Source organism: Bufo bufo, chromosome 5 (assembly GCF_905171765.1).
Source record: "Bufo bufo chromosome 5, aBufBuf1.1, whole genome shotgun sequence".
Taxonomy (NCBI): domain Eukaryota; kingdom Metazoa; phylum Chordata; class Amphibia; order Anura; family Bufonidae; genus Bufo; species Bufo bufo.
The window spans coordinates 216,669,747-216,694,588 of NC_053393.1; the positions used below are offsets into that span (position 1 = coordinate 216,669,747).

The window sequence follows — 24,842 nt, forward strand, 5'->3', positions numbered from 1 at the left end:
GAACCATACTGTACTGTAGAGAGGTGCTACTAGAAAGCCAATACAGATGTTTCACCAGTGAAATGGCCATGTTGATTGGTCCGATCTACCAGTCAATCACATGATCCACTGATCAGCAGAGTCTAAGGCATTTTTGTGTTGAGTCTGGTTTCAAGTTACGATGGCCCAAAAAAGAATATTGTATGTTGAGAATATTGTATCATGAGACCATCGTAACTTGACCACTGTCTTTATTACTGCCACAAAACACAAATCTCTAATGGTTTAATTAAACTAAGCTGAGATCACCATAGGGTTTTACAGTGATCTAAGGTCAATTCAGTTGGACCAGTTTGGGGTAAGCACATTATAGCCATCAGAATGTAGCCTAAAGCCAATTCAATAAAAAAGGATTTTTGGAGGCAACCAAAAACCCACAAATTCAAGGGGAGAGCACAAGGTTTTACACCTATTTGGATGGGAACAACAGTGCTGCAATAAAACAGTGAGCCATCATGACCACTGGGCCACAGTACTGCCTTAGAGTCATCATTTTTAGCCAACGACTCTGAACCTCATTCACTTCAATGAAGTTGAGCTGCAATAGCATACATAAACCATGGACATTCTTTGAAGTTTTCCATATTCAATAGATAATTCATTGCTAGTACTACTAGTAATGCTGCATGAATGTGGATCTATCAGATTTATTTTCTGCTCTATGTAAGGGCAGCATTTTACACATACAAGTCCATACTACTAGTAGCCATATGGCACAAAAATGTAATGCGTTTGGCTACTAGGAGCACTAAAATAATACACTGGACACATACTTAGAGTCCCTGTATTTCTGAGGAAAGTGCATCCCCTGACTCTACCCACATCCCCTTAGGTTGGTGATTGATAAGGTATCATACACCCTGTACAGAATTATTAGGCAAATGAGTATTTTGACCACATCATCCTCTTTATGCATGTTGTCTTACTCCAAGCTGTATAGGCTCGAAAGCCTACTACCAATTAAGCATATTAGGTGATGTGCATCTCTGTAATGAGAAGGGGTGTGGTCTAATGACATCAACACCCTATATCAGGTGTGCATAATTATTAGGCAACTTCCTTTCCTTTGGCAAAATGGGTCAAAAGAAGGAATTGACAGGCTCAGAAAAGTCAAAAATAGTGAGATATCTTGCAGAGGGATGCAGCACTCTTAAAATTGCAAAGCTTCTGAAGCGTGATCATCGAACAATCAAGCGTTTCAATCAAAATAGTCAACAGGGTCGCAAGAAGCGTGTGGAAAAACCAAGGCGCAAAATAACTGCTCATGAACTGAGAAAAGTCAAGCGTGCAGCTGCCAAGATGCCACTTGCCACCAGTTTGGCCATATTTCAGAGCTGCAACATCACTGGAGTGCCCAAAAGCACAAGGTGTGCAATACTCAGAGACATGGCCAAGGTAAGAAAGGCTGAAAGACGACCACCACTGAACAAGACACACAAGCTGAAACGTCAAGACTGGGCCAAGAAATATCTCAAGACTGATTTTTCTAAGGTTTAATGGACTGGTGAAATGAGAGTGAGTCTTGATGGGCCAGATGGATGGGCCCGTGGCTGGATTGGTAAAGGGCAGAGAGCTCCAGTCCGACTCAGACGCCAGCAAGGTGGAGGTGGAGTACTGGTTTGGGCTGGTATCATCAAAGATGAGCTTGTGGGGCCTTTTCGGGTTGAGGATGGAGTCAAGCTCAACTCCCAGTCCTACTGCCAGTTTCTGGAAGACACCTTCTTCAAGCAGTGGTACAGGAAGAAGTCTGCATCCTTCAAGAAAAACATGATTTTCATGCAGGACAATGCTCCATCACACGCGTCCAAGTACTCCACAGCGTGGCTGGCAAGAAAGGGTATAAAAGAAGAAAATCTAATGACATGGCCTCCTTGTTCACCTGATCTGAACCCCATTGAGAACCTGTGGTCCATCATCAAATGTGAGATTTACAAGGAGGGAAAACAGTACACCTCTCTGAACAGTGTCTGGGAGACTGTGGTTGCTGCTGCACGCAATGTTGATGGTGAACAGATCAAAACACTGACAGAATCCATGGATGGCAGGCTTTTGAGTGTCCTTGCAAAGAAAGGTGGCTATATTGGTCACTGATTTGTTTTTGTTTTGTTTTTGAATGTCAGAAATGTATATTTGTGAATGTTGAGATGTTATATTGGTTTCACTGGTAAAAATAAATAATTGAAATGGGTATATATTTGTTTTTTGTTAAGTTGCCTAATAATTATGCACAGTAATAGTCACCTGCACACACAGATATCCCCCTAAAATAGCTAAAACTAAAAACAAACTAAAAACTACTTCCAAAAATATTCAGCTTTGATATTAATGAGTTTTTTGGGTTCATTGAGAACATGGTTGTTGTTCAATAATAAAATTAATCCTCAAAAATACAACTTGCCTAATAATTCTGCACTCCCTGTATATACACTGCCTGTCCAAAAACAAAAAAGTTGCCTATTGAATAATTACTGCTCGGGCGATTATCTTTCAGCTGGCAATAATTATTTAACCCCAACTGGTGCAATGAGTTGCTTCTCATTTCTTAAACAACCATGTCGAAAGACATCTCGTGGTCGTGGAAAAGATGTTAGTCTGTTTGAGAAGGGTCAAATCATTGGCATGCATCAAGCAGAGAAAACATCTAAGGAGATTGCAGAAACTACTAAAATTGGGTTAAGAACTGTCCAACGCATTATTAAAAACTGGAAGGATAGTGGGGACCCATCGTATTCGAGAAAGAAATGTGTGGGGGGAAAAATCCTGAATGATCGCGATCGGTGATGGTGAAATCAAATCGAAGAAAAACTGTAGAACTCAGGGCTATGTTTAATAGTGAAAGTAAGAGCATTTCCACATGCACAATGCAAAGGGAACTCAAGGGATTGGGACTGAACAGCTGTGTAGCAGTAAGAAATCCACTAATCAGTGAGGCAAACCAGAAAAAAAAGGCTTCAATTTGCTAGGGAGCATAAAGATTGGACTCTGGAGCAATTAAAGAAGGTCATATTGTCTGATGAGTCAAAATGTACCCTGTTCCAGAGTGATGGGCGCATCAGGGTAAGAAGAGAGGCAGATGAAGTGATGTACCCATCATGCCTAGTGTCTACTGTACAAGCCTGTGGGGGCAGTGCTATGATCTGGGGTTGCTGCAGTTGGTCAGGTCTAGGTTCAGCAACAGTATGTGCTCCAAGAATGAGGTCAGCTGACTACCCGAACATACTGAATGACCAGGTTATTTCATCAATGGATTTTTTATTCCCTGATGGCACGGGCATATTCCAAGATGACAATGCCAGGATTCATCAGGCTCAAATTGTGAAAGAGTGGTTCAGGGAGCCTGAGACATCATTTTCACACATGGATTGGCCACCACAGAGTCAAGACCTTAACCCCATTGAGAATCTTTGGGATGAGCTGGAGAAGACTTTGCGCAGAAGTCATACTCTACCATCATCAATGCAAGATCTTGGTGAAAAATTTATGGATGGAAATAAATCTTGTGACATTGCAGAAGTTTATCGAAACAATGCCACAGCGAATGCGTGCCGTAATCAAAGCTAAAGGCGGTCCAACGAAATATTAGAGTGTGTGACCTTTTTTTTTTGGTGGCGACTTTTTCTTTTTGGACAGGCAGTGTATAATCATATACAACCACCACCCTTAGAAACAGGCTGGGGGAGGGATTTTCTCATCAATAATTATGTTAAATAAATTATGGGTCCATTGTATTCTTTCCTAGTAGAAAAATGGCACATTTCTGTGCCGTTTTGGAAAACCAGTAGTATGGACCTGTAATTGTAATAAGCTGTTCTTGCACACAGCAGCATATTACGACCGCCGCTGCATGGCCCCCCCCCCCCCCCCAGGCGCCGGATGTTTTCATCCGTGTGGTGTGGAGATGCAGCAGCGGCCGTGCAGGCTTCAGAAGCAACGCAGGGGCTATGGAGCGAGGTAAGTACATTGTGTGTGAGGGGCCCAGGCATATGGGGGAGCATTTCAGGGGTCGGATAACCTCTTTAAGCTGACAGATCTGGTTCAAGAGAATTATTGGCCTCACATTTCTCCCTTTAAATTTTTCAATTATTTTTCAGAGAGGCCGATGCTGTGCTGAGATATTTAAAGGAGCAGTGTCAAGCAAAAAGTATTGGCGTGATTGGATTTTGCTGGGGTGGCATTGTAACCCATTATCTCATGCTAAAATATCCTGAACTAAAGGCTGGAGTAGCATTTTATGGTAAATTGTTATCCAATACATCTAAATTAATTGAAAGAAAAAATACAGTATATAGACTGTCACGTTACATAGTTGATACGGTTGAAAAAAGACATAAGTCCATCAAGTTCAACCAAGGGATAGGTGGGGACGTGAATCCAACACTAGGTAGGGAACAGTGCAGCCCTGACCTCCATCCACACCACTGTCCCTATCTACTTGCATGATCCACTCTAAACGATGGCCCCAACTGGGCAACGGTCCCTGACCTGTCTAAGTGCGCAGGGCTTACTTAGGGGAGAAGAAAAAGGCAAGTCAGACAGCCCGAGTCAAAACCAGAGAGTAATGTCAGAACTACGGAAGAAACAGACGCAGAATAATATACCAAGCAGGGTCAAAACTAGGAGGAAACATCAGAGCTAAAATCGGAAGTGAGAAGGTCACAACTCCAGTAATCCATAAGAAGCACAACACTGAGCGTGCGAGGCAAGAAGACCAAGTCAACGGCAACTGTGGCCAGCAGTTGGCTCTTTAAATACCTCACCTTCAGGAAACATATAACACCAATGCCAACTCCAATTGGCCCGGTGTTCCCGTTCCCTGATAGGCCGACCAGGCCCACTGTCAGTGGGGCTTGTTTCCACAGCAATAGAGCAATTCAGGAATAGTGCTGCCGGACTCGTTGCTGGATCATGGCCAGATAAGTACATGCCATAGTCACTATAGCCAAATTATTCTGAAATGTGGGGCAATTTGGCGCATCTAGGTTTAGGGATGGTTTCTGTGCCTAGTCAGAAAAGGGAGTCTGACTTAACTGGTAAAGGGGAGTGGCTTTGTGGGAAGAGTTTGGCCTAAGATTTTGCTAATGTGTGGGTGTCCAGCTCATCAGGTGGAGAAAATTGCTGTTCAATCCTGCACGGATCCAGAGTCAGTCCAAGCTCCTTTGTATACTCAGCAAAATCAAAAGGATGGATCCAGCAGGTAAAATTCAAATAATGCTTTATTTCTTCATTTAAAATTGGAGTACAGCACAGTTTTCCATACCGTTCCCTTCTGACGCATTTCAACATAGGTGGTCTTAGTCATATGACTAAGACCACCTAGGTCGAAACGCGTCAGAAGGGAACGGTATGGAAAACTGTGCTGTACTCCAATTTTAAATAAAGAAATAAAGCATTATTTGAATTTTGTGGGGGATTGGGTCAGCACAACCTGTATGTAGGTGCACATCACTATGGCGAAATACATATACAAACGGAAAATACAAATGTGATAGCACTCTACATCCAGCATTCCTCCATGCTGGATGAGGCATTGGTGTACATTTTGGCCAAAGCGTAATAAGCCACTCACCACGTCAAGGTCGCCTCTAATGAGTGGTCCCTAACACTAGTTCCTACCTGTTCATGGGCCATGACAGCCACACAAAGTCCAGGGAATGCAGGTCAGCATACACGCCAAGCACACTCTGCTTTTAACCCCGTCCGGTGCCATTACAGCTTTCATCGGATCCAGGGATGCAAGTACCAACATGCATGCTGAGCCCACCATATACTTCTCCTGGAGCCAAATGGCTACTGGTAGGTTCTATATAAGCAGACTCAGTTTTATACTGACTTTAAAACCAGCCTCCAGGACAGATTGACTGGTCAGGTGTGCATGACTCCAAGGAGATCGCCACGCCTCCAATATATACTACAAAGAAAAAATGTGGGGGATTGGGTCAGCACAACCTGTATGTAGGTGCACATCACTATGGCGAAATACATATACAAACGGAAAATACAAATGTGATAGCACTCTACATCCAGCATTCCTCCATACTGGATGAGGCATTGGTGTACATTTTGGCCAAAGCGTAATAAGCCACTCACCACGTCAAGGTCGCCTCTAATGAGTGGTCCCTAACACTAGTTCCTACCTGTTCATGGGCCATGACAGCCACACAAAGTCCAGGGAATGCAGGTCAGCATACACGCCAAGCACACTCTGCTTTTAACCCCGTCCGGTGCCATTACAGCTTTCATCGGATCCAGGGATGCAAGTACCAACATGCATGCTGAGCCCACCATATACTTCTCCTGGAGCCAAATGGCTACTGGTAGGTTCTATATAAGCAGACTCAGTTTTATACTGACTTTAAAACCAGCCTCCAGGACAGATCCCCCACATTTTTTCTTTGTAGTATATATTGGAGGCGTGGCGATCTCCTTGGAGTCATGCACACCTGACCAGTCAATCTGTCCTGGAGGCTGGTTTTAAAGTCAGTATAAAACTGAGTCTGCTTATATAGAACCTACCAGTAGCCATTTGGCTCCAGGAGAAGTATATGGTGGGCTCAGCATGCATGTTGGTACTTGCATCCCTGGATCCGATGAAAGCTGTAATGGCACTGGACGGGGTTAAAAGCAGAGTGTGCTTGGCGTGTATGCTGACCTGCATTCCCTGGACTTTGTGTGGCTGTCATGGCCCATGAACAGGTAGGAACTAGTGTTAGGGACCACTCATTAGAGGCGACCTTGACGTGGTGAGTGGCTTATTACGCTTTGGCCAAAATGTACACCAATGCCTCATCCAGCATGGAGGAATGCTGGATGTAGAGTGCTATCACATTTGTATTTTCCTATTATTTGAATTTTACCTGCTGGATCCATCCTTTTGATTTGGCCTAAGATGCAACATTTTGCACAATTCTGACTTAAAATTGAGCCACTGTGTTAAATCTGAAGCATGGTTAGACAGCATATACAGACGTACTTCTCAAAGGGGTTGTGTAGTGTCAAGATATGGATGACCTATCCTATTCCTCAGGTTAGGTCATCAATATCAGATTGGTGGGGGTCTGATCCCGGCAGCACTGCTGATTAGCTGTTTGAAGGGGTCACTGTGTTTGTGCAAGCACTGTGTCCTCTTCAATGTTTAACTGCACACCATCTAGTTTGTGGCAGCAGTGCAGTGCAGTGTCCTTTACAAGTGAATGGGGTGAGTAGTTGTGATTACACTGCACTGCGGCTACAAGCTAGCTGGTGTGCAGTCAAATCAGCTGATAGACAAAGGTGCCAGGAGACAGAGCCCCGCCAATCTGATCTTGATCAGTCCTGAGGATAGGTCATCAATATCCTGACACTGCAGAACCTCTTTAATTATAAAAAGAAGAACTGAAACTCAGCATGTCCCAGCCTGAGACTACTTCGGAATTTCCCTTTTAATATGTGTTTATTATTCTTATCAGGTTTAGTCCGTGAAGAATGTGATAAATATAATTTGCTTAATCCAACGTTGTTCATTTTTGGTGAAAATGATCCCCTCATACCACTAGAACAGGTAAGTGTATTTATCATTTTAAAGCATAACTGTCTTTTTAGGTAACTTCTCAGAATAAGCAGTCATGGCTGTACATGAAGAGTAGCGCTATTTTCACCAGTTTCCCAAAAAGGAGTGGTGAATAACAGCTTTTAAGCATTCCGAAAACAGCCAGTACTTTGTGTATGGCATTCCCAGGTACAGACAGATGTAGAGAATGAAGGGGCTACAGAGTTCCTCCAAAAGACCTCTTCAAACAGCTGACCAATTGCTGAGAGTCTGACCATCACCAATCTGATATGGATGGCCTATCCTAAGAATAATGTGGTTATCTTAGAAAACTCCATTGTTTGCCACCTGAAGAAAACAAAGTCAGAGCTCTTTATTGATGGAAAGATATATCTCAGTGTGTGTATGGGCCAAAAACGTTGTATACATTTTTGAACAAGACAATCTAATTTAATACATGCAACTAACATTTAAAAAGACTTTAAATTCAGTGAGATTATTTGTCTTCCATATTTGTATCCTGCAAAGAGAAGCTAGTATCTTGAGTTCTGTTCTTAGGCCTTACTTAGGCAAGTTGGCAGCAGTTAAAAATCGTCTTCAGGGTGCTGTCACATGTTGCGGCCGTGCTGCAATTTGGTGCCGCAAAAACTAAATATATATTTAAAAAGGCATGTGGTTGCCCTTATATCTCTGCTGTAGGTTTGCATTTTGTCACTCCTCTGATCCACACAGGATGTAGCTCCATTCAATAGGGCTAATCCACACGTGGCTTCTCTCTGACGTTTCTGTGCACTAAGAAGTGACAGTTACAGGGATTTCAAGAGAGTAACTTGCTTATGGATAAAGCGGAGAACAATAAGCTGACCGTGTTCTAGATATGACATTTTCTCTTCTCTTGCAGGTTAGATCTCTGGATGAAAAACTTAAAGAGCATTCCAAGGTTGATTATAAAGTTAAAGTCTATCCAAAGCAAAATCATGGGTTTGCCCATCGGAAGAAAGAGGAGATCAACCCTGATGACAAGCCATACATTCTAGAAGCAAGGAAGGACATGCTTGATTGGCTGAAGAAATATGTAAATTAATTACCTGGAGTGTTGCCAGATATATTACATTAAAATAAAAAAATGTTTTTAATAAGATCTTAAAAATGATAACATCAAAGAACACCATGTATATTAAAGTTACAACAATTAAACTCACTTTTTTTGCATTTGCCTTGATATCTTTTATTTTGTGATGCAGCTAAAAATAATGTTCATTGTGCATGATATATATGTAATAATACAATACTATCCATTAACATATTCTGCGATGTACAACCATTAGACCATAGTGCTCCTACAGTATGCTTGGCAAAGTCCTTCCTACTCTTACCTCTGACAGACTCCCTTGAACTTTCTCTCTTATTGCATTAGTGCATCTACGTAAGTAAGCTCATCCTTTAAGAGTCTTTTTTTTTTTACATGGGTAGCATTTTCCCCAAAATAAACACGAGAACATGCATGATACAGCATCATACCTCCCAACTTTTTGGACTGTCAAAGAGAAACTCTTGTATTTCATTGCGTGAAAGTCCATTTTTCCTGCATATTTATACATTTTAAAAGATTTCTTAGTGCACAATAGCGCAAAATTATCTGAATAGAGAAATTTCTACAATCCAAATTGCATCAAATAATGAAATAATATACAAGATGGAGTCTAATATACAGATAGGAACCAGACAGTTTCTGGATCTCCACAGTTTTGCAACTCTATTCTTCAGATCAAAAAGAAGGACAATTAAGGAGAAAAGAGGGTTAGAGGGACTTTGGTCAAAAATAGGGACTGTCCCTCCAAAGGAGGGACACTTAGTAGGTCTGCAGCATGACGATTGGTACTTGTTTGATCCATTTACATGGAACAATCATCGACACTGTACAGTATGTGCCCGAATGATTGCCCATGTGATTCTGGAGAATGAGAGCTGAGCTGCAGTAACCCAGCATGGTCACTACACTATGTACAGGGCCGTCTTTACCGCGGGGCAAAAGGGGCAGCTGCCCTGGGCCCAGTTGCTCCTGGGGGGCCCAAGCAGCATTTTACTTGGAATTTACTTGGGCCCCCTATATTTTGTTGCCGGCCATCCAACAGCACGGAGTCACGGTCCAGACTATAGAAATAGACTGAGTGAGGAGGGGGCGGGGCCCGTGGCCGCTCTGCGCTCCGCTCTGCTGCCTGGCCTGCCTGGCTCTTTAACAGAGCAGACCAGTGGCTGCTGGAGCGTGACGCAGCTGCCGCACAGGCAGAGAGAAGAAGGAGGCAGAGCGAGCCCGAGCCAGCAGCCACAACAGACACAGCCTGAGCCAGCCAAGCAACTAACAGAACTTACAGGTATTTTGTAGTACAAAGTACAATTTTGTACAAAGATAACAACTGGATGGATCCCATCTGCCACTGGCCCATAATGGAGTGGGAGAAATGTGCCATGAAGGGGCTCATAGAGGACTGGGGGACAGTGTGTGCTTTCCTGCTACTACATCAACCCCCCCCCCCCAGGGATTTTGGGGGCCATTAAGGGTTGGACTTTAACTCCTTGCTGTTGATGTTGAGTGTGCCAGTGCCACCAATCATATTCCCCTCCCCCCAGCACATCAGTTACCTTTAGGAGGGGGAGGATATGATTGGTGGCTCTGTGCACACTCCGTCTCCGCATCATCCAACCACTCATGCCCCCCAAAATGCCTGGTGGGGGGGTGGTATGACAGGCAGGAGGGGCGATGTGTGTGCGGCCCCTTGCTCAGCTATGCTCGCATACATATCGTGCCCTGTGTATACTGTCCTGTGCCCACTCTGCTAAAGCCTGGCATAGCCCAGCTATGCCCTGCTTTACCAAAGCAGACAGGCAGGAGCCGTGTGGTGATCATATTTATTGTATGTATGTGTGTGTGTCCGTCCCTGTGTGTGTCCCCGTCCCTTTGTGTGTGTGTGTGTGTCCCCGTCTCTATGTGTGTGTGTGTGTGTGTGTCCGTCCCTGTGTGTGTGTCCGTCCCTGTGTGTGTGTGTGTGTGTGTCCATCCCTGTGTGTGTGTCTGTCCGTCCCTGTGTGTGTGTGTGTCTGTCCGTCCCTGTGTGTGTGTGTCCCCGTCCCTGTGTGTGTGTGTGTCCGTCCCTGTGTGTGTGGTGTGTGTTCGTCCCTGTGTGTGTGTGTGTGTCTGTTCCTGTGTGTGCGTGTGTCTGTCCCTGTGTGTGTGTGTGTCTGTCCGTCCCTGTGTGTGTGTCTGTCCGTCCCTGTGTGTGTGTCCGTCCCTGTGTGTGTGTGTGTGTGTGTCTGTCCGTCCCTGTGTGTTTGTGTCCGTCCGTCCCTGTGTGTGTGTGTGTCCCTGTGTGTGTGTGTCCGTGTCCGTCCCTATGTGTGTGTGTGTGTGACTGTCCGTCCCTGTGTGTGTGTGTTTCTCTATGTGTGTATCACCATGCCCACAGTGTTCCTATGTCTTGACGCAGCTGCTTCAGAACGTTCTGTGTGGGGCAAGAAGAAGAAGATAGAAGAGGAGGCAGTGCCAGCATGGAGTCCGTGCGATAGACACAGGGAGGCACACTAAGGACGAAGGTAACACTTCCACATGATCTACACTAGTGTTATCTGTGGTTTTACATAGGACTGCAGGTAACACTACTACATTATTCAGCACTAGCGTTATCTGTGGTTTTACATAGGACAGCAGGTAACACTACCACAAGGTTAGCTCGCACAGGGCGCCTGAACACCTAAGGCCAGCCCTGGCTGCGCACCCTAGCGCCACCTTTCCCCCTTCCCCCCCCACATCCGGCGCTTTCCCTCAATATGACTGCAGGAGCCCAGTAGCGCGACCGAAAGTCACGTGATTGTCAGAGCTTCCGGTGTGCAGAGCAACAGCTCTCAGCTAGAAGAGAAGGAAGATGGCGTCAGCGGCTGCCAAGCAGATAGCGGCGGAGCAGGTGCCTCATCCCTTGTACATATAGATATATATACTGTATGGAGACCAACCCCGCCGCCCGCTCATTTCCCGGGGCTCCGCCCTCTAAACAGTTTGTGTGTGTCAGGCACATGTCTGATGTCTCACCCTGCAGCTTTATAATCTCCTGTGTCATACAATAGAACGAACTGTAATCTGTAACGTCATATAGAGGGAGGATGTCAGTGCTGTAATATGCCTCTTATATGTGGAGAGCGGTGATGTCACAGATGTAATATATTACTTATAAGTGATATATTACATCAGTGACATCACCACTCTCCACATATAAGTAATATATTACATCAGTGACATCACCGCTGTCCACATAAGTAATATATTACATCAGTGACATCACTGCTGTCCACATATACCGGTAAGTAATATATTACATCAGTGACATAACCGCTCTCCACATATATGTGGAGAGCGGTGATGTCACTGATGTAAATTTATCGCCTATATGTGGACAGCGGTAATGTCACTGATGTAATATATCACTTACATGTGGAGAGCGGTGATGTCACTGATGTAAAATATCACTTATATGTGGAGAGCGGTGATGTCACTGATGTAAAATATCACTTATATGTGGAGAGCGGTGATGTCACTGATGTAATATAACATTATATGTGGAGAGCAGTGATGTCACTGATGTACTATATCATTATATGTGGAGAGTGTTCATGTCACTGATGCAATACAGCGCTCCAGATTTGCACATGGCGACAAGACTTGTCATGGGCTACAGGCCTGAGGTCTATTTGGTAGTGAAATCCCAGCGCAGGCAGGCGTGATGATGTCATCACGCCCGCCAGTGCCAGGACGCGGTGAGGTGTGCGCGTCTGCGTTGCACCATCCCTCGCCGTACCAGCAGCTAGTGAGCGCCAGTGAAAGGACACAGGTGAGTATAAGATTTTCGCTTTTTTTTTTAGGGTGTGGGAAGGCGGGATCCAGGGGGCCCAAGTAAATTCTTGCCCAGGGTCCAATCATTATTAAAGATGGCCCTGACTATGTACGGAACGGCCTGCTTCCAGCTCTGTACACTTTTAGTTCTGGTGGCCACGGATCCTCTGTGGTGGTGAAATGTGTCAGACACCCCACCAATCTGGAATTTATAACCTATGCTAAGGGTAGGTCATCAATATCAAAAATGTCTGGCTAGAATGGAGATGTTATATGGAGGTTCTTCATTTCTGTGCATACTGTAATTGCTATAGGGAGCACCTCCATACAGAAGCTCCATTCTAGCTGGCTGGCTACTGAACTGACTAGAATCGAGTTGCTGCAGGCAGGTTCATCCTTTCCATGCAGGCGGTAGTCGTAGATAAACCTATAGTAAATATGGACATTTGGTTTCCCATTTATATAACATTTTCCAACAATCCATATCCATGGGGGTCCTGCCTGGCACTGTAGTGAACCCCTAGTTTAGGGTCCTTTCACACAGTTTTTGGTGGCTTTTTTTTTTTGCAATAAAAAGATCATTACTTTTACCATTAATCTGATTTTCCATTAGCCTGCCAACACAAAGGCACTTGCAGGAGGATTAAGGTACTTTCACACTAGCGTTTTTCTTTTCCGGCATAGAGTTCTGTCAAAAGGGCTCAATGCCGGAAAAGAACCGATCAGATATATTCCCATGCATTCTGAATGGAGAGTAATCCGTTCAGGATGCATCAGGATGTCTTCAGTTCAGTCATTTTGACTGATCAGGCAAAAGATAAAACCGTAGCATGCTACGGTTTTATCTCCGCCGAAAAAAACTGAAGACTTGCCTGAATGCCGGATCCGGCATTTCTTTCCATAGGAATGTATTAGTGCCGGATCCGGCATTCAAAATACCGGAATGCCGGATCCGTCTTTCTGGCCTGCGCATGCTCAGACCGAAAAAAATGGTGAAAACAAAAATAAATGCCGGATCCATTTTGCCGGATGACAGCGACGGAACTGCTTGCCGGATCACTCTACCGCAAGTGTGAAAGTAGCCTTACCCAACCTGTCTAGGGACAGAAAACAAAATAGAGAACAGTGAATAAAATCCCCCTCCCCCGTTCTACCTGCTCCACTTAATGGCACAGGACTCTAAAGTAGATGCTAGAAATCAAAATTATATTATCATGGAAAATAAGCAAAAAAATACAATCATAACATAATATCGGCCAAGAGTGAGAAATACACAGCACCGTTGTGGAGCCTAATGGAAAATCAAATTACCCATAAGAGCAATTATCTTTTGCAGGTGCCTTCTGGAATGGTACTAGCTAGAGGATTAAACAGAGTCTGTCATCAAAGTTTCACCTTTTTAACCCTTCCCATAGCTTTCTAACAGCCTTACAGTTAATAAAAACGTTACCTTTATGAGCAATCCTGGACTTATAAAACCAGCAAAAAACAACTTAGTAGCATATGCAAATGAGGGCTCACAAGTGCCCAGGGGCGGCGTTACCCTCGTAGGTGCCCAGCTAGCTCAGCCTTATTGTCGCTTCCCCCGCCCATTCTTTCCCTCTGACCGCCCATTTACTTACTTCTTGTTTCGCAGAGATCCCGCGCCTGCGCACTCAGTCCGTCGGCCGGCGCATGCGCACTGCGATGCCCATTCCTTGTACGGCATCACAGTAATTAATGCGCATGCACCGGCTTTGCGCCGTTAGCCGGCGCATGCGCATTGATTACTGTGATGCCGTACAAAAAATGGGCATCGCAGTGCGCATGCGCCGGCCGACGGACTGAGTGTGCAGGCGCGGGATCTCTGCGAAACAAGAAGTAAGTAGATGGGCGGTCAGAGGGAAAGAATGGGCGGGCAGAGGGAAAGAATGGGCGGGGGAAGCGACGATAAGGCTGAGCTAGCTGGGCACCTACGAGGGTAACGCCGCCCCTGGGCACTTGCGAGCCCTCATTTGCATATGCTACAAAGTTGTTTTTTGCCGGATTTATAAGTCCAGGATTGCTCATAAAGGTAACGTTTTTATTAACTGTAAGGCTGGTAGAAAGCTATGGGAAGGGTTATAAAGGTGAAACTTTGATGACAGACTCCCTTTAACAGAGAAGGAACTCAAGTTAGGGTGGCACTGCCGCAGATAGTACTTTACGGCCAAAAGATAAGTCCTGGTTTGTCAAAATATGCAACTTATAAATGCTTAAAAAGGTAGATAGGCTTTCCCAAGTAATTGCCTGGTAAATCTGTTCCAAGGCAGCCAAAGTACTTTCAGACCACGAAGCAGATACAGATCTGTTGGAATGGGCAATGAGAACATGTGGAGGAGAGATGTCTTTGACTTAGGCCTCATGCACACGACCGTTGTTTGGGTCCGCATCCGAGCAACCGTTTTGGCGGCTCGGATGCGGACCCATTCACTTCAATGAACTCATTCACATTCACTGCAAAAGATGCGGACAGCACTCCGTGTGCTGTCCGCATCCGTGGCTCCGTTCCGCTCCGCTAAAAAAATATAACATGTCCTATTCTTGTCCGCGCTTTGCGGACAAGAATAGGCATTTATATTGCCGGCGCCCGTTCCGTTCAGCAAATTGCGGAAGGCAACACGGACGGCTTCTGTTTTTTGCGGATCCGAGGTTTGCAGACTGCAAAAAATGGCACGGCCGTGTGCATGAGGCCTTAGTAGAAAAGCACAACAGCTAATTTCATCCAAAGAGCAATCGTAGCTTTGCTTGCAGCCTGCTCTATGGTTGCTGCCCAAATACTGAATCAGAAGATGGTCAGATTTCCAGATATCCTGCATAGACACTAGATAAGGTAATACACATCTGATCACATCTAAACTATGGAACCAGACTTCCTCAATAAATCCAGATGGAGAACAGAAGGAAGTGAAGCTCTTGTTAGCAATGAAATCTAGAGACTTTAGGGGGAAAAAAAGGAGAAGAATGTCTTTGAATAATTCTAAAATCACTGGACTGATCTATAAACTATCACAAAGTCTGGTTCATGTCAAGGCTTATATAAATTCAGAATTCACAGAGAATCATCACCACTTAAGATGTAACCTTTATAAGATGTCAATAAAATCTTCCCCAAAATTGTAAACTAAGAAAGGACAGGATTACCAGGGGTAGTTATGAAATTATTCTTGGATCGGAAAGGTACTGGCCCTTGCCAATGGCCCTACAAACTATGACCCTGCCTATACATGAAATGGCAGCCCTGATAAGGGCGATCCCGTATCAGAAACCTACTGCACTTTCCTAGGATCCCCTAATAAGGGATAGGTACCTAGGGTGACCACGTGTCCCGGATCGCCCGCATTTGGAGAGTCCCGGTCACCCTCATTCCGGGACAATGCAGTGTCCCGGAATGACCTGAGCCGCCGACCGCTGCTGTGACTGCTGCTGTCAGAAGGGCTACTGGCTACTGGCACATGATAGGGGGGGCTGCTGGCACATAAGGGGGGCTACTGGCACAGACATAAGGGGGGCTACTGGCACAGACATAAGGGGGACTACTGGCACATAAGGGGGGCTGCTGGCACATAAGGGGGGCTGCTGGCACATAAGGGGGACTACTGGCACATAAGGGAGGCTACTGGCACATAAGGGAGGATACTGGCACATAAGGGGGACTACTGGCACATAAGGGGGACTACTGGCACATAAGGGGGACTACTGGCACTTGATAGGGGGGCTACTGGCACTTGATAGGGGGGCTACTGGCACTTGATAGGGGGGCTACTGGCACATGATAGGGGGAGACTGGCACATAAGGAGGGTGGTATTGGCACATATGGGGGGCTACTGGCACAAAAGGGGGCTATTGGCACATGATAGGGGGGCACTCTGGCTACTGGCACATGATGGTGGGGGGCTCTTATTACTGGCACATGATTGGGGGCATCTATGGGGGCACATCTTACTGGCACATGATTAGGGGTCATCTATGGGGGCACATCTTACTGGCACATTATTGGGTGGCACTATAGGGGCATCTACTGAGGCTAAAAAGAAGGGATATTTTATATGGGGGGCTCTGTATAGGGGCATTTTATACTGGGACACATTATGGTGGGTACTATGGGGAAGGGGGAGAGGAGCACTATGGGGTCATCTACGGGGGAACTAAGAAGGAGTATTTTATATTGGCACATTATGGGAACATTAGCTCAACTGGGGGCATTACAAGGGGGTATGTTTTGCACATTATAAGGAGAATTATTTCTACTGGGGGGGCATTATGGTGGGCTTTATTACTCTCCCATGGTATGACCCCCTAGTAGCAGCACCAGCCTCTCCCTGCTCTGCTATCCCTCTTCCCATTCTCCAAATCCTTATTATGAAATCTTTCTCATTAGGCTAAAGCACATCAGCTCCACCGAGCCCGCGGCCAAAGTGTTGAAGTGGCGTCCGAGATCCCCAAGGGCCAAGCCAAGTAATTGTAAGTTTTCATGTGGAGTATGTTTATGTTATACACATATAGCCTACACTGTGCCACACAATATACAGTATACCTCTACACTGTGTAGGGGTTATACTGTTTATTGTACAGCATGGCACAGAGGTTATATTGTCCGGCATGGTGTAACCTCCATACATTTTATGTACAGTATACAGTAATCCGCCTCGCCATCTATACTTTGAATCTGGTTTTATATGTAAGGCTACTTTCACACTTGCGGCAGAGAGATCCGCCAAGCAGTTCCGTCGCCGGAACTGCCTGCCGGATCAGGCAAAATGTATGCAAACTGATAGCATTACTGATCAGGATCCTGATCAGTCTTAAAAATGCCTGATCAGTCAAAAAAATGCATTGAAATGCCGGATCCGTCTTTCCGGTGTCATCCGGCAAAAACGGATCCGGCATTTATCTTTTTCACATTTTTTCGGTCTGCGCATGCCGGTATTCTGAATGCCGGATCCGGCACTAATACATTCCTATGGGAAAAAATGCCGGATCCAGCATTCAGGCAAGTCTTCAGTTTTTTTCACCGGAGATAAAACCGTAGCATGCTGCGGTTTTCTCTTTTGCCTGATCAGTCAAAACGACTGAACTGAAAACATCCTGATGCAAACTGAACGGATTACTCTCCATTCAGAATGCATGGGGATAAAACTGATCAGTTCTTTTCCGGTATAGAGCCCCTGTGACGGAACTCTATGCCGGAAAAGAAAAACGCAAGTGTGAAAGTACCCTAAGGCCTCTTTCACACTTGCGTTGTCCGGATCTGTCGTGTACTCCATTTGCCGGAGGTGCCCGCCGGATCCGTAACACCGCAAGTGAACTGAAAGCATTTGAAGACTGATCGTCTTCAAAATGCGTTCAGTGTTACTATGGCAGCCAGGACGCTATTAAAGTCCTGGTTGCCGTAGTAGTAGTGGGGAGCGGCGGAGCAGTATACTTACCGTCCGTGCGGCTCCCGGGGCGCTCCAGAACGACGTCAGAGCGCCCCATGCGCATGGATGACGTGATCCATGCGATCACATCATCCATGCACGTGGGGCGCCCTGACGTCACTCTGAAGCGCCCCGGGAGCCGCACGGACGGTAAGTATACTGCTCCCCCGCTCCCCACTACACTTTACCATGGCAAACAGGACTTTAGCGTCCTGGCAGCCATGGTAACCATTCAGAAAAAGCTGAACGTCGGATCCGGTAATGCGTTGAAACGACGTTTAGCTTAAGGCCGGATCTGGATTAATGCCTTTCAATGGGCATTAATTCTGGATCCGGCCTTGCGGCAAGTGTTCAGGATTTTTGACCGGAGCAAAAAGCGCAGCATGCTGCGGTATTTTCTCCGGCCAAAAAACGTTCCGGTCCGGAACTGAAGACATCCTGATGCATCCTGAACGGATTTCTCTCCATTCAGAATGCATTAGGATAATCCTGATCAGGATTCTTCCGGCATAGAGCCCCGACGACGGAACTCTATGCCGGAAGACAAGAACGCAAGTGTGAAAGAGCCCTTACTTGGTTTTTGTACATTTACTTGCGTGTGCTAGTTGAGACTTGCTGTGATTGGGTTTTAGTTAGTTATTAAATGCTAACATGACAGTTTTTTGGTTTAGCCAGTTAATGTGTGCAGAAATACTGAAAAATGCACAGACAGATATGTTTATTCCAGTCTCAAGTATAAGTTTGACGAAATGCACTTGTGAAAGTAAGTGTCCCTGAATGGCAGTTAGGCAACCCTACCGCTTAACCAGTGGCATACCTCCAATAGAAGCATACCACGCAGCTGGGAAGGGGGTCCGCAGTGGAGGATAGGCCCCTCCTACTAATTACAATTGTATAGCTACAGGAGAATGTAAGAGGTGGAGAAGGACCTTTGGTGATGTCATCAACCATGTGACCAGTGCAGGAAGCCAAGGAATAGCAGAGCCTCAGAAGTCTAAAGGACCTTTGGTGATGTCAGCATCATGTGACCAGTGCAGAGGACTGGTGAAAGACCTGTGGCATATCAATGTGAGGGGCGGAGCTTCTGTGTGGTGTGGTGCGGTGCCTGGAGGGGAGGTTAGTGGTGTTCTGGGATAACCCATAACATCCTAGAAAAGCTGGGAGTTGTGTTCTGTCCTATTATATCCCTATCCATGTAATTTAAACGTATGCCCTAGTACAGTCTGGTAATGCTGGGAGTTGTGGTTCTTCTGTCTTGTATTCCTCTCCATGTAATTTCTATTTATGCCCTAGTACAGTTTGGCAATGCTGGGAGTTTTAGTTCTCTCCTCTTATACCCCCTCTCTGTAATGTATACTGATGCCCCATAATTAGTCTGGCCATACTGGGAGTTATAGTTATTTATTTTTAAAGCGAACCTTTCACCAGGATTTCACCTAATAAACTATTAACAGTACCTTATAGATTATGCTCATTCTGTTTAAATGCATTCTTGTCCCGCTTTCCTGGGATGTATATTGATGAAAAAAATGACTTATAAAGTCCTTGTCTCCAGCTCCTGCAGTCACGGTGGAAGTCAAGGGGGTAGCCCTTCCCTCACTCCGGGCTGTACCTCCCCTGCCCTAACCCCTCCTCTAACTAGTGTAACTGACACCCGGATCAGTCGCCGGGACCGCGCTTGTACTGGCGGCGCATGCGCCGTTGGTCTCAGTAGCAGCGCGATCCCGTCTATCGCGCGGACTGAAGCGCGATCCTGTAAGTGAATTGCGCATGCGCCGTCCGTCCCCGATGCCTCCCTGTCTTCTGTTCTTCAGGCGCGCGCCTGAATAGAAGACAGGGAGGCATCGGGGATGGACGGCGCATGCACAATTCCCTTACAGGATCGCGCTTCAGTCCGCGCGATAGACGGGATCGCGCTGCTACTGAGACCAACGGCGCATGCGCCGCCAGTACAAGCGCGGTCCTGGCGACTGAGCCGGGTGTCAGTTACACTAGTTAGAGGAGGGGTTAGGGCAGGGGAGGTACAGCCCGGAGTGAGGGAAGGGCTACCCCCTTGACTTCCACCGTGACTGCAGGAGCTGGAGACAAGGACTTTATAAGTCGTTTTTTTCATCAATATACATCCCAGGAAAGCAGGACAAGAATGCATTTAAACAGAATGAGCATAATCTATAAGGTACTGGTAATGGTTTTTTAGGTGAAATCCTGGTGAAAGGTTCGCTTTAAAGCTCTCACCTAGTAAAACTGGATGATGTCCTATAATAATCTGGACATGCTGGGAGTTGTAGTTCTCTCTTCTTAGGCTCACATCACCGTTTAGTTTTCCGTTTTGCGTGCAGGACTTTTTTCTGTCTAAAATAACGGATCTCCAACAGAAATGGCATAAACTGATGCCAAATGTGCAGAACTGATGCTTGAAATAAAGGATCCGTTTTTTCTTTATTTTTCTGTTCATCTGACGGATCAGAAGAACGGAAAACTAAACGGTGATGTGAATCCGGCCTTATACTCTCTCTGTGTAATATCTACTTGTATCCGATAATAACAGCCTGGACATGCTGGGAGTTGTAGTTCTCTCCATTTTACCTCTCCCTGTGTTGTTCCCTAATTTCCAATAATAACAATCTGGTGATGATGAGACTTGTAGTTCCCTTGTCACTAATATAATGTTCTGCAGCCGCTGAGGTGTGTATTAGGCTTTGTCCACATCTGTGCTGGTGACGTTCACTGTTCTGCCGTCTAGGGAGCAAATCAACGAAAATCACTGCAGTTCTGGATCTGGCACTTCATGGACGACAACACCCGATGGATCCCGCTGACTATGATGAGATCTGATGGGTTTCCATCTGCCAGGCTAGAAAATTGTGTCCAGCATTTATGACCTGATCTGCGAATGAGGCCCCAACACAGATGTGGTCAAAGCCTTTTATGTTCTCTAGCATCAGATTATGATGTTCTGCAGCAGCTGAGGTGTGTATTAGGAGGTTCTGCAGCAGCTGAGGTGTGTATTAGAAGGTTCTGCAGCGGCTGAGGTGTGTATTAGGAGGTTCTGCAGCAGCTGAGGTGTGTATTAGGAGGTTCTGCAGCAGCTGAGGTGTGTATTAGGAGGTTCTGCAGCAGCTGAGGTGTGTATTAGGAGGTTCTGCAGCAGCTGAGGTGTGTATTAGGAGGTTCTGCAGCAGCTGAGGTGTGTATTAGGAGGTTCTGCAGCAGCTGAGGTGTGTATTAGGAGGTTCTGCAGCAGCTGAGGTGTGTATTAGGAGGTTCTGCAGCAGCTGAGGTGTGTATTAGGAGGTTCTGCAGCAGCTGAGGTGTGTATTAGGAGGTTCTGCAGCAGCTGAGGTGTGTATTAGGAGGTTCTGCAGCAGCTGAGGTGTGTATTAGGAGGTTCTGCAGCAGCTGAGGTGTGTATTAGGAGGTTCTGCAGCAGCTGAGGTGTGTATTATAAGGTTCTGCAACAGCTGATGTGTATATTAGGAGGTTCTGCAGCAGCTGAGGTGTGTATTAGGAGGTTCTGCAGCAGCTGAGGTGTGTATTATAAGGTTCTGCAGCAGTCAGAAAAACATCCGTTGTGACTGGATAAAATCCTTTAGATTTCTGTGTCTGCACTTTGGAAAATGTCCCTGTCCTGTTCCTCTGCCAGCACGCGTCGCACTGTGACCTGACTGACCAGTCCAGACCTGACCTGATCCTGCACAGTCACCAGTCCAGACTCCAGACTAGTGCTGTGAAGATCTGCTCCAGGCCGCAGCACAAACGGTAAGTCAGCATTGGGGAGGAGGTGAAGCAGGAGATGGCACAGTCCATGGAGAAGGAGGACACACTATATAAAAAGTAGCAGCAGCGGGCACAATTCATCGGGTAAGGCTAGGTAATCACTTGCCATCAGATTGTGGTATTATGTTCCAGCCACCAGCAGAATACCAGAATCACCAGATCCAGCATATGCCAACCACTGCTGACACCGGCCGGATCCCAATAACAATAATGCGGTCATTCAAGATTGTTTTGCCTTTTGTTTTTGCTAGAATCTGCAATGGAGGCTTCTGCTGGAACCTCTGCAGTAGATGTGCACATACCCTAAGGGGTGCGATGGGTCACTCACGAGGGGGCCCAATTCAGATTCTTGCCAGTGATTTCTATGTACGCCCCTGCGCTTAACCCTCTCCTCCCTGAGCTATCTCACAGAGACCTCTCTCCCTGCAGTTATCTCTTTCCCCACAGCAGAGCCTCTCTGGTAATGCTGGGAGTTGTGGTTCTTCTGTCTTGTATTCCTCTCCATGTAATTTCTATTTATGCCCTAGTACAGTTTGGCAATGCTGGGAGTTGTAGTTCTCTCCTCTTATACCCCCTCTCTGTAATGTATACTGATGCCCCATAATTAGTCTGGCCATACTGGGAGTTATAGTTATTTCTTTTTAAAGCTCTCACCTAGTACAACTGGATAATGTCCTATAATAATCTGGACATGCTGGGAGTTGTAGTTCTCTCTTCTTAGGCTCACATCACCGTTTAGTTTTCCGTTTTGCGTGCAGGACTTTTTTCCGTCTAAAATAACGGATCTCCAACAGAAATGGCATAAACTGATGCCAAATGTGCAGAACTGATGCTTGAAATAAAGGATCCGTTTTTTCTTTATTTTTCTGTTCATCTGACGGATCAGAAGAACGGAAAACTAAACGGTGATGTGAATCCGGCCTTATACTCTCTCTGTGTAATATCTACTTGTATCCGATAATAACAGCCTGGACATGCTGGGAGTTGTAGTTCTCTCCATTTTACCTCTCCCTGTGTTGTTCCCTAATTTCCAATAATAACAATCTGGTGATGATGAGACTTGTAGTTCCCTTGTCACTAATATAATGTTCTGCAGCCGCTGAGGTGTGTATTAGGCTTTGTCCACATCTGTGCTGGTGACGTTCACTGTTCTGCCGTCTAGGGAGCAAATCAACGAAAATCACTGCAGTTCTGGATCTGGCACTTCATGGACGACAACACCCGATGGATCCCGCTGACTATGATGAGATCTGATGGGTTTCCATCTGCCAGGCTAGAAAATTGTGTCCAGCATTTATGACCTGATCTGCGAATGAGGCCCCAACACAGATGTGGTCAAAGCCTTTTATGTTCTCTAGCATCAGATTATGATGTTCTGCAGCAGCTGAGGTGTGTATTAGGAGGTTCTGCAGCAGCTGAGGTGTGTATTAGAAGGTTCTGCAGCGGCTGAGGTGTGTATTAGGAGGTTCTGCAGCAGCTGAGGTGTGTATTAGGAGGTTCTGCAGCAGCTGAGGTGTGTATTAGGAGGTTCTGCAGCAGCTGAGGTGTGTATTAGGAGGTTCTGCAGCAGCTGAGGTGTGTATTAGGAGGTTCTGCAGCAGCTGAGGTGTGTATTAGGAGGTTCTGCAGCAGCTGAGGTGTGTATTAGGAGGTTCTGCAGCAGCTGAGGTGTGTATTAGGAGGTTCTGCAGCAGCTGAGGTGTGTATTAGGAGGTTCTGCAGCAGTTGAGGTGTGTATTAGGAGGTTCTGCAGCAGCTGAGGTGTGTATTAGGAGGTTCTGCAGCAGCTGAGGTGTGTATTAGGAGGTTCTGCAGCAGCTGAGGTGTGTATTAGGAGGTTCTGCAGCAGCTGAGGTGTGTATTATAAGGTTCTGCAACAGCTGATGTGTATATTAGGAGGTTCTGCAGCAGCTGAGGTGTGTATTAGGAGGTTCTGCAGCAGCTGAGGTGTGTATTATAAGGTTCTGCAGCAGTCAGAAAAACATCCGTTGTGACTGGATAAAATCCTTTAGATTTCTGTGTCTGCACTTTGGAAAATGTCCCTGTCCTGTTCCTCTGCCAGCACGCGTCGCACTGTGACCTGACTGACCAGTCCAGACCTGACCTGATCCTGCACAGTCACCAGTCCAGACTCCAGACTAGTGCTGTGAAGATCTGCTCCAGGCCGCAGCACAAACGGTAAGTCAGCATTGGGGAGGAGGTGAAGCAGGAGATGGCACAGTCCATGGAGAAGGAGGACACACTATATAAAAAGTAGCAGCAGCGGGCACAATTCATCGGGTAAGGCTAGGTAATCACTTGCCATCAGATTGTGGTATTATGTTCCAGCCACCAGCAGAATACCAGAATCACCAGATCCAGCATATGCCAACCACTGCTGACACCGGCCGGATCCCAATAACAATAATGCGGTCATTCAAGATTGTTTTGCCTTTTGTTTTTGCTAGAATCTGCAATGGAGGCTTCTGCTGGAACCTCTGCAGTAGATGTGCACATACCCTAAGGGGTGCGATGGGTCACTCACGAGGGGGCCCAATTCAGATTCTTGCCAGTGATTTCTATGTACGCCCCTGCGCTTAACCCTCTCCTCCCTGAGCTATCTCACAGAGACCTCTCTCCCTGCAGTTATCTCTTTCCCCACAGCAGAGCCTCTCTGGTAATGCTGGGAGTTGTGGTTCTTCTGTCTTGTATTCCTCTCCATGTAATTTCTATTTATGCCCTAGTACAGTTTGGCAATGCTGGGAGTTGTAGTTCTCTCCTCTTATACCCCCTCTCTGTAATGTATACTGATGCCCCATAATTAGTCTGGCCATACTGGGAGTTATAGTTATTTCTTTTTAAAGCTCTCACCTAGTACAACTGGATAATGTCCTATAATAATCTGGACATGCTGGGAGTTGTAGTTCTCTCTTCTTAGGCTCACATCACCGTTTAGTTTTCCGTTTTGCGTGCAGGACTTTTTTCCGTCTAAAATAACGGATCTCCAACAGAAATGGCATAAACTGATGCCAAATGTGCAGAACTGATGCTTGAAATAAAGGATCCGTTTTTTCTTTATTTTTCTGTTCATCTGACGGATCAGAAGAACGGAAAACTAAACGGTGATGTGAATCCGGCCTTATACTCTCTCTGTGTAATATCTACTTGTATCCGATAATAACAGCCTGGACATGCTGGGAG

At 45.9% G+C, this 24,842-nt stretch overlaps 2 protein-coding genes across 4 annotated transcripts in view; both read left to right on the forward strand.

The window, feature by feature from the left end:
* Window positions 1-8,760, forward strand: part of LOC121001043 (carboxymethylenebutenolidase homolog) — a 921,426-nt gene extending 912,666 nt beyond the window's left edge. For all 3 annotated transcript variants that reach the window (XM_040431927.1, XM_040431925.1, XM_040431928.1), the window contains exons 4-6: window positions 4,131-4,273; window positions 7,485-7,576; window positions 8,466-8,760. In XM_040431927.1, the coding sequence (XP_040287861.1) occupies window positions 4,131-4,273; window positions 7,485-7,576; window positions 8,466-8,648 (418 nt within the window). In that variant the 3' untranslated portion in view covers window positions 8,649-8,760. The remainder of the gene's footprint in view (window positions 1-4,130; window positions 4,274-7,484; window positions 7,577-8,465) is intronic.
* Window positions 8,761-23,832: 15,072 nt separating this feature from the next.
* CMBL (carboxymethylenebutenolidase homolog) overlaps window positions 23,833-24,842 on the forward strand; it is a 38,395-nt gene continuing 37,385 nt past the window's right edge. The window contains exon 1 of the mRNA XM_040434365.1: window positions 23,833-23,840. The gene's annotated coding sequence lies outside the window, so the exon portion shown is untranslated. The remainder of the gene's footprint in view (window positions 23,841-24,842) is intronic.